Here is a 9310-nt window from a genome sequence, read left to right on the forward strand (position 1 = left end):
GTGTGTTCTTGCCTCAAACATTAAATACCCCTGTTCAATTGCTACCGCCCCCTCTCTCTGTGAACGTGTTTTGAGTTTGTGCGCCGGTATGCTACACTGTGTAACAACACTCGCTTGGGGATTGGGGTTTGAGTTTGCTTTAACCAGGAATAAGGCAACGGTGATTACAGTGGCAACGGTGATTACAGTGATGATGCTCAGAGAGAAGGCTCTGGGACAATGGAACAAACACAGTCATATAGTTTGGGTTTGTTCTAACCTAAGTTTCATGTAAATTTAACCAACTATATTAATCAAGGACTCATTTCTAGCGAAACTGCTTGGAGGTCCCCTCAACATCTACGAAACAGGTAGTTAGTCTCTGAAGTCACTCTGTCTCTGTCTTGTGTTTTTAGCCTACATAGCCCAATCTATGCAATAGGGTTGTAAACGACTGCCTTAAAACAAAGCTCTGTGTTTAAAGAACAGAAAACTATTGGATGGATAGGGTTAACCACATCTATATCGGAGAATGCCCGCCATAAGCTATTCCGTTCGTCTAGACATTATAGATAAAGTGTGAGCGAAGATGTTGCTAAATAGACTGATTTCTTTCAGGAAATCGAAAGTTTCCAGTGCCATACCCAGTGGGCTTTCATTTGAGAGAGTCGAACCTATCATTGACATCTGTTTTTCTGGCCTGATTAATATGTATTCTGATGAGCTTAATGTTTCTGACGATTTTCATAAACCTCGGCCATTCAATTAAGACAGGAACACACAAACAAAATTCCCCAAACGTAATTTCTGTTTTCAGTTTTTATTTCCTTTTTGATTTGCTAGGCTAATAATACAATATAGTTGTAAAGACACCGCTCGTGCTAAATAGCGTAAGCATGTCAAGAAAACTAGGCACTTATCGTCAAACTGTACACACCCAACATTTCCTGTTCCTCTGATGACATTTACCAACGTGTTACGCGTTGTCTTTGTGCCAGACAACGAACAATGTAGGCTACTTTTGCCGTACACACAGTGTATACTATTTAGCTGCTATTTACTAGTAGTTATCAGTGAAAAGTTACTGTCTGTGGTATAATCTGTTTGTGACTATATAGTTGTACCCTAGCCTACATTTGACTTGTATCTTCGCCTTGTGATTTAACCACTGTAACTGTTCCAGTAACATATGTATCAATGAGAAAACAAGGTCTCAAACACAGTGTACAGATAAACCTATTTAAAATGTTCTATGACATAACCTAAGTTTTAAATTGGGCAGCGCCTAACCGGTATTCACAGCTCAATTCCTGTTAGGGCACTCCAGCTAAGGGCAGACATGACTCCATTTGGTATGAGGCCAACGAAATAAGAAATGGGATAACTTTCCATTCGTCACTTTTCTGATCCCATCCAGCGTCTCTGCCCTAATTTAAAGTAAGCCCGTACGCCCATGCCAGTAAAATGTTTTGGATTGATAGGCCTACGCAGTCGAGTAGATTAAATGTTACTGACGTGAGTTGGCAAGTGCTGTTTGCTATAGATTGCAAAATGAGGGCGACACAGTTGGCTATCAAACTGCTGAGTGAATCCTAATAAAGATGATGAACAGAATAACATGTTTTCGTACCCGAAAGGTGGTGTGCAAACACATTTGGGTGATTTGTAGCCAAAGCAGTGTGCAGTTTCTGATAATAAATGTGTTACATTGGGTATAATAACTGTAAGAAGAGTGATGAGTGATTTTTGGGTGATGATATGTATCACATAACATTTTGAGAGAACCACAGATATGTCAAATCCACACAGCCTGTCCGCTGATGTACAAAAAAAAATCCAACAATAATCTGTTATTCCTTTCTTGACCCATAGTATTTCCCTCATTCGCGCCATCAAAACTATAGTACATTACTGCTTAAAATTGTGACAGATATGTTAACTAATTATTGTCAACTACTGACTTCTCCACTGTTGCATGTTGCCTGAACAGTTTTGTGCAATTACCACACACTACTACTTCCTGCTTACTTTAGGAAGTGATGGTTCTTACAAAAATAAACATTTTAGGAAAAAATTGTTAATGGATAAAGTTGTCGCACCCAACATAAGTTATTATTTGTAAATGTTCTCCTCTCCTTCCCTTTCTCTCTATTAGGCCTAGTTGTTATAGTATGCGGACATTCAAATTTGATCTTTGTCTTTCTTTGTGCTCAGTGTCAGTTTGGCTTGTTTGAGCTGCTCTTTGGTGTGACTTTGGTGTTACTGGTGTGAGTTTGGGGTAACTGGTGTGACTTTTGTGCATGCCATTTGTATTTTTTTATGATGTGGATTCTGTGTAGTAATGATCTTGTTTGTGTGCAAGAAGAGCACTGACACTCTGTTGGCCTATATAAGTTGCACTTGGATAAACCTTACATATTGGCAATATCGCGATAGCGCGATGATGTGAAGGGCAATAGATCTTTACTAATGCCTTATGCTCTCATCCTAAACACCTCCAAAACCATTGTGCAAAGCATGCTGGTTGGCCCTGTTAAAAAGTTCCAGTAACAAACCAAGTAATATGGGAAATTCAAGCTAAACTTAGAGTTTACAGTTAAAGACTGACTGTAAATCATGTAGACCTGTGCAGTAGTGGTAAGCTCTTAGCCATGCATGTTAACACCCAATAGTTTGAGGTGCAAACGTGCCTAGGATGGTTATTTCCTGGCCCATAAAAAGAACCACTACTATTTGTGTTCATGTTCCTCTGTCCTGTCAAGCCGATATAGTGTTTTTTTTGTTGTTGTCTTTCACCGATTTTTTTGTCGACGGTATCATATACTTAGACTTCACTGATCCATGTAAAATGTGCCGTGATTGTAGCCCCACTTGGCTGATACGCAATATAAGGTTTGTGGTGAGCATGTCCCTTAGTGCTAGCGCCCCCTGAAATAGGAAATGCCACCTAGCAAATGATGTTCAATGCAAAAAACTAGCACATCACTAGCCACTATCCTGTGATGTAAAGGTTCAAACTTCACAAAATGTAACACCCTGCATCACTACCACATTCTTTAGACACATGCCAAAATTCGTGAAATTGTGTTCATAGGAGGAGGCTGCAGCTGACATATTTAAGAATCTCAAGTTCCATTTAGCTTGCTCAACAAAATGGTTGCCAACGGCTAATCAAAATTCAGCAGCCAATATATGCCTGTGATGTAAATTCTTAATGAAATCTGCTTGGACCCCGATGATCGTAGCTTGTGACTATCAGAATTAGAATCAGAATGGGATTTATTGCCAAGTAGGTTTACACCTACTTGGAATTTTTTCTGGTGTGAAGGTGCATACAGTAAACATAAAACATAAAAACATAGAAACACAATAAGTACTACACATAACATAAAATCACAAATAAGTACTACACATAAGAAAAGTACTACACATAAGAACCAAAAAGACACAATATATACGATACAAATATATAAACAATGAATATAAAAAAAGTAAAGTGGAAAGTAGAGTGCAAAAAGCAAAACAGGAGTGCAATGTGAATGAGCAATGTGCGATGTAATGTGTGTTAATGTAACACAGACTTAGGGTGTGGGGGTGGGATAAGAGTCCAGGTCAGGTGGGGGTCCCGGGCCTTGTTAATAAGGCCAACTGCAGCCGTGAGGTTTTGGTCCTGATGGACCGCATCCTCCTGCCGGAGGGAAGAACCTCAAAGAGTTTGTGACCCGGGTGGGAGGGATCGGCCACAATCTTACCTGCCCGCCTCAGGGTCCTAGAGGCGAACAGGTCCTGAAGAGATGGAAGATTGCAGCCAATCACCTTCTCGGCAGAACGGATGATACGCTGCAGTCTGCCTTTGTCATTGGCAGTGGCAGCAGCGTACCAGACGGTGATGGAGGAGGTGAGGATGGACTCGATGATGCAGGTGTAGAAGTGCACCATCATTGCCTTTGGCAGGTTGAACTTCTTCAGCTGCCGCAGGAAGTACATCCTCTGTTGAGCTCTTTTGGTCTTGAGGTCCTGGGAGATGATGGTGCCCAGAAAGCGGAAGGACTCCGCAGTGTCGACTGGGGAGTCTCTCAGGGTGATGGGGGTGGGTGGGGCTGGGTTCTTTCTAAAGTCTACAACCATCTCCACTGTTTTCAGAGCATTTAGCTCCAGGTTGTTCTGACCACACCAGGTCACCAGATGGTCAATCTCCCACCTGTAAGCGGACTCATCCCCACCAGAGATAAGCCCAATGAGGGTGGTGTCCGCGAACTTGAGGAGTTTGACTGGTGACTGGAGGATTTATATTTATATTTATACATGTTATTATGATAGTGTATACCCCTGTCCAGTTATAAATGTCGATGCTCTATATTTAGTATGGTTTTCAAACACATTTTTGCAGGGGCAGCATAGAGGTAATCAAGGACTGCAAAGTGCACACAAAGTTGGAAGATGCACGCACCTAGATGAAAAGCTGAGTTTAAAAAAACAACTGTATAGCAACTCAAGCTAGATAGCCCTTACACCAATAATTAGCCTACGCTGAACTGATGGCCAAGTGGTCTGTCAAGTGAAGGTTTTTCTCTCTCTCAGTTCAATTAAATTTAAATAGACTAGCTTTATTGACATGAACATAAGAAACAGCATTGCCAAAGCAAACTCGAGGAACAAAACACATACATAATATAGGCTATATAGAAATAAAAAAGAAAACAAAAATGTTTTCTCTTTTGACACCCATGTAATCTTAATATCTAGATACAGTATATATACCTTCCGAACCTACCAATGCCAATCTCCCTTAAAAAATAAATACAAAATAAACAAAAGACAAGCCCAAGGCAAACATGACTATCTGTTATGATAAATCACAATCCTTATCTGCTTATGGAGGCTTCCCAAGAAATTAGATTTCCACTGAATTTATGATTGTGATTAACAGTTAGTCATGTTTGCCTTGGCCTTGTCTTCTGTTTATTTATTTTTTTATAACTAACAAAAAAGTTTTTGAAAACAAGAATATTGCTGCCACTGAATAAAATACTCTTTTGAATGTAGATATTTCCCTCATGAGAGAAACATTCAGTGTAACGGTGTGCCACACCCTTTGTGCTTACATATTCAGTGCACTCACATGCTCAATGCTAGCTGTCTCTGTCACTGCACTGTGTGCAGCCTCATTTACAAGCAGGGGAAGCTTACGAGTGAACAATGAAATGCTGTAGCCGACTTACATATGATGATTTGCATATTAAACTCTTTAGGTCTTCTGATTAATGTAGGATTGACAGTGCCATTTAAAAACATTCATTTTTTTACAAGCTGTATATTACTGTAGAGAAGGCCCCTTTTCACTTATTCAGACCCACACACACACAGAAACTCACAGACTTGGGATAACAGCTATTTGACTTAACTTGTTTGTTTATTTTCTTTCCTACAGAGCAATGAGGATATCTTTGCGCAGCATTTGTGCTGCAGCTTTAGTGCTTGCTACCCTTTGCCTGGTAGTCATTTTGAACAAGGACAATTCCTCCTATGACGTCACTTCAGACATCTCCCAAAGGCAGCTCCCCAGTGTACAGAAGCAAGACGTGACTCATTCCCCCGATGATGACGTCCTGGACCCAGCCCTTGCTCAGAACCTGCCGCAGCCAGCCTGCGATCGCAATGACTCCATGGTCAACGTGACTGGCTTTGCCTCGCTGCCGCAGCACATTAAGAACTTCCTGTTCTACCGCCACTGCCGCCACTTCCCCAAATTGCTGGACGTTCCAGACAAGTGCGGCGGGCCGCAGGGCTCGTCCAACGTCTTCCTGCTGCTGGTCATCAAGAGTTCGCCGCCCAACTACGACCGGCGGGAGGTGCTGCGCAAGACGTGGGCGGAGGAGCGGCAGCACCGGGGCAGGTGGATCCGCCGCATCTTCATCTCCGGTGTGTCGGACACGGGTTTTGAGCGGCAGCGGCTCAACAAGATGCTGCAGCTGGAGAACCAGCAGTACAACGACGTGCTGCAGTGGGACTTCGAGGACACCTTCTTCAACCTCACCCTCAAGCAGGTGCTCTTCATGGAGTGGATGGAGCAACGCTGCCCCGGCGCCCACTTCATGCTCAACGGCGACGATGACATCTTTGCCAACACCGACAACATGGTGGAGTACCTGCGTGATTTGCCTGACGACAACGACGGCAACAAGCACCTGTACGTGGGCCACCTGATCCGGTGGGTGGGCCCCATCCGCGAGAAGTGGAGCAAGTACTACGTGCCCGTGCAGGTGCAGGAGTCCGAGTCCTATCCTCCGTACTGTGGAGGTGGGGGGTTCATTCTCTCTGGCTACACACTGCGCATTATATACCAGATGTCCCACTCCATCCCCCTGTTGCCCATTGATGATGTCTACATGGGCATGTGTCTAGAGAAGGCAGGGCTGGAGCCGGTGTCTCATTTTGGGGTCAGAACAGCGGGGCTCCCTGTGCCCTCGTCCAAGGTGGACCCCTATCACCCCTGCTACTACCGGGAGATTCTCCTGGTCCACAGATTCTTGCCACACCAGATATACCTCATGTGGAACCGGATAAATGAACCCAATCTGAAATGTGACGGTTCGCAGGTCTCGTGACTTTAGCCCAGATTTTATTTATTTTATCTCCATTTTTCTCTTTGGGGGGACTTAATAATGTTTGATTGAATCAAATGTTAATCAGTAATAAATGTCTTGGACTAGGCTCAAGATTATGGATGTCAATTCTGATTTGGACGAATGTTATGGACAGTATGGCTGGATGACAGATTTTATACACTGAAAAATGAAAATCATTGGAGAGAAATGTACCTGATTTGTGCACTCATTGTGGTCTCACTTTGTGTGGAAGCTGAAGTTAATAATTCTGTTAATGTTAATGAAGGATTAATCAGTTAATGTTTGATTGAGCTGTGATTATGATCGGTTCCATTCTATGTGCAATTTAAGAGTGAGATGTTAAGTGTTTGGAGCATGTTGGACAGGTTTAATGTCAATTATACTCTGTCCAGAGAATGGTGGATATGCCAACATGACAAGTTTTGTCATGACATCTTATTACATTAAGGTAATGGATTGACAATCATCTGAATCCCCAGGGGTTGATCTTTTTAAAAAGGTCTGATGTTCAGGGTGTGGTAAGACGGTGATAAAGAAGTCATTTTGCTGTTTTGGACAGACAATGTGAAGAAATGTTTTGCTATTAAAATGTATAATTGATTGTTTCTCCAGTGGCCGGCTTTGAAAAGCCGGCAGTAAAATAAAGCCCTACTCAAGAGTAATAACCTCACTCTATGTTACATCAGGTCTTGAGTTTATTGACAGAATGTTGAAACGGCAACGATGCATTGCACTGTATTCTCTCCCATCAACATGAATGCAGTTTTCATATCCATGTGAGCTTTGTCTTATGAGGACAGATATAGATTATGTGTAAACTAGACGAACAGGTCAATGCCATACCCTTTGAAACAATTGCTTCAAAATGTATAGCTGATAGTTCCTATTGATACAGCAATACACCAGAAAATAAACATGACAATGCTTTCGAAGTTCGATCTACACATGTCTGGGTGAGCAATTTTAGCACTGGTCAGGTACTCACATAATGTTAGGATTCTAGGTTTGGTGTTCCCTTTTCTTCAGCTGCAGCTTGGTTGATTTACAATTTTGCTAAGGTTATCTTTTTAAATGAATTTGATCTTGTTAGCATTTAGAGTTTTATGTACTTGGAAATATTCCTCGTTTCATTAAAAAAAAAAAAGCAGAGCTTCTGTGCATGGCCTCCTCTGTTGTTGTGAGACTGGTGGGGTGGCAAGGCAGGTGAGAGTCACAAAAGGAAAGATTTACAGGGACCTCACACTACAGTGAAAAGATTATCAGTAACATCGAGCTAAACTATCTTAAACTTCAATTGCATTACATGGCAACAAAACCTGTTCATAGTAGGCCTACACACACAGGGGTAGGCCAATCATTTCTGTACCCAAGTGATAATTGTGGACTTTAGTTTAAGTTGTTTAAAGGTACAAAATCATTGCTGACAGCAAAGGGTACAAAGTTGTAGACTGCTTTTGAAGCTTAAGGTACAGGCAAATGATGCAGTAAATGATTGAGAAGCATGTATCTGGAGATATTTTGACTGGATACTTTTTATGACACGCCACAGATACAGAGCATAATAATATACAGACATATTGTTAATACCCATAGAGTCTAGACGTGTTTTCTCATATATCCGGAGTGGATATGCACAAACCACAGGTCACTAACATCTGTGACATATGTCACGGCACGAACGCATGTCGTCTGGATACATTTCTGTTAGACTCTGTCCTGCTGTAGGTGCTGGGAGGAGAAATAATAGAGAACGTTTTGATATGTTAACGTTAAACCCTGTAGATTTTTTTTACCTGAGACCATGAATCAACGTTATTTGAAAAAATGACAAGAAGTTTGCCGTATGCCAGGGACATGTAAGGTGTACGTCACTTGTTATCAATAAATCCTTTTTTTTCTGTTTCTCCAATGTACAAGGATGTGCTTCTTTACTCAACCAACTGCCTTTTTGCATTGGCTCCCTGTCAAAAAGAGATGCAGGATCGTGTGCGCATGTGTAAACACAGGAATTGGATATGGGTCACTTTTAAAAGTAGATGTGAAGAGGGGGTGAAAAAAATCGGAACTGGGCATCAAGACCTGCAGTGTAAATGCAACCCATGTCACATGTCATATAATTATCAAGCTTTACTTTTGCTGTATGTTGTTATCTCTAATGTGACACTGACATCTTTGCACTTATAGAAGTTCCAGTAATGTGCCATGTGCTGCTGTTATGCAACAGACAGAGACATTTCCTCATTGTCCTCATTAACTGCCTTTTCTCTCTCCCCCCTCCCCCAACCCTCAGAGTGTCTCATGGTGACATGCTCACAAGGTGATAGGTCTAAGCTCTTGAAGACATCTGTTGCATTCTTTCTGAAATGTATAGAATTTTGTCTTTTGTCGTTTTGTCAATTTCTCACAGTCCCGATGGGAACACACGATGGCGTTTGTTTTTTTACCTATAAATTGTCTGCAAATTATCTTGGTTTCTAATAATAGACAGTGATTCATTTCTATTCTTCCGGTCACAGTTAGGTTTAGAACTACAGTCCTGGGTGGGGCCATATGAAATGTGGGGAATGTTTGCTATGTTTCTAGTGAGAGCTATTTGTACTCAGAACAAATGTGTATTACTCATAATATCAACATTAGCGGTTCATTCTTGGGTAGGGAGGGTGCTGAAAACTTTAATTAAATAACAACAATCTGTAGGAAGA

General features: G+C 41.7%; 1 protein-coding gene across 1 annotated transcript; it reads left to right on the plus strand.

Annotated features, from left to right (window-relative positions):
* The first annotated feature begins 64 nt into the window (after window positions 1-64).
* LOC105910708 (N-acetyllactosaminide beta-1,3-N-acetylglucosaminyltransferase 3) lies at window positions 65-7288 on the plus strand. The gene is made up of 2 exons (XM_012839435.3): window positions 65-350; window positions 5411-7288. The coding sequence occupies exon 2, from the start codon at window positions 5415-5417 to the stop codon at window positions 6585-6587; it is 1173 nt and encodes a 390-aa protein (XP_012694889.1). The 5' UTR covers window positions 65-350; window positions 5411-5414; the 3' UTR covers window positions 6588-7288.
* Window positions 7289-9310: the final 2022 nt, after the last annotated feature.

This window comes from Clupea harengus, chromosome 10, assembly GCF_900700415.2.
Source record: "Clupea harengus chromosome 10, Ch_v2.0.2, whole genome shotgun sequence".
Taxonomy (NCBI): domain Eukaryota; kingdom Metazoa; phylum Chordata; class Actinopteri; order Clupeiformes; family Clupeidae; genus Clupea; species Clupea harengus.

Bases quoted from the DNA above. Each gene is read 5' to 3' on its own strand.
- LOC105910708 (XM_012839435.3), top strand. From the start codon at position 5,415: ATGAGGATATCTTTGCGCAGCATTTGTGCTGCAGCTTTAGTGCTTGCT.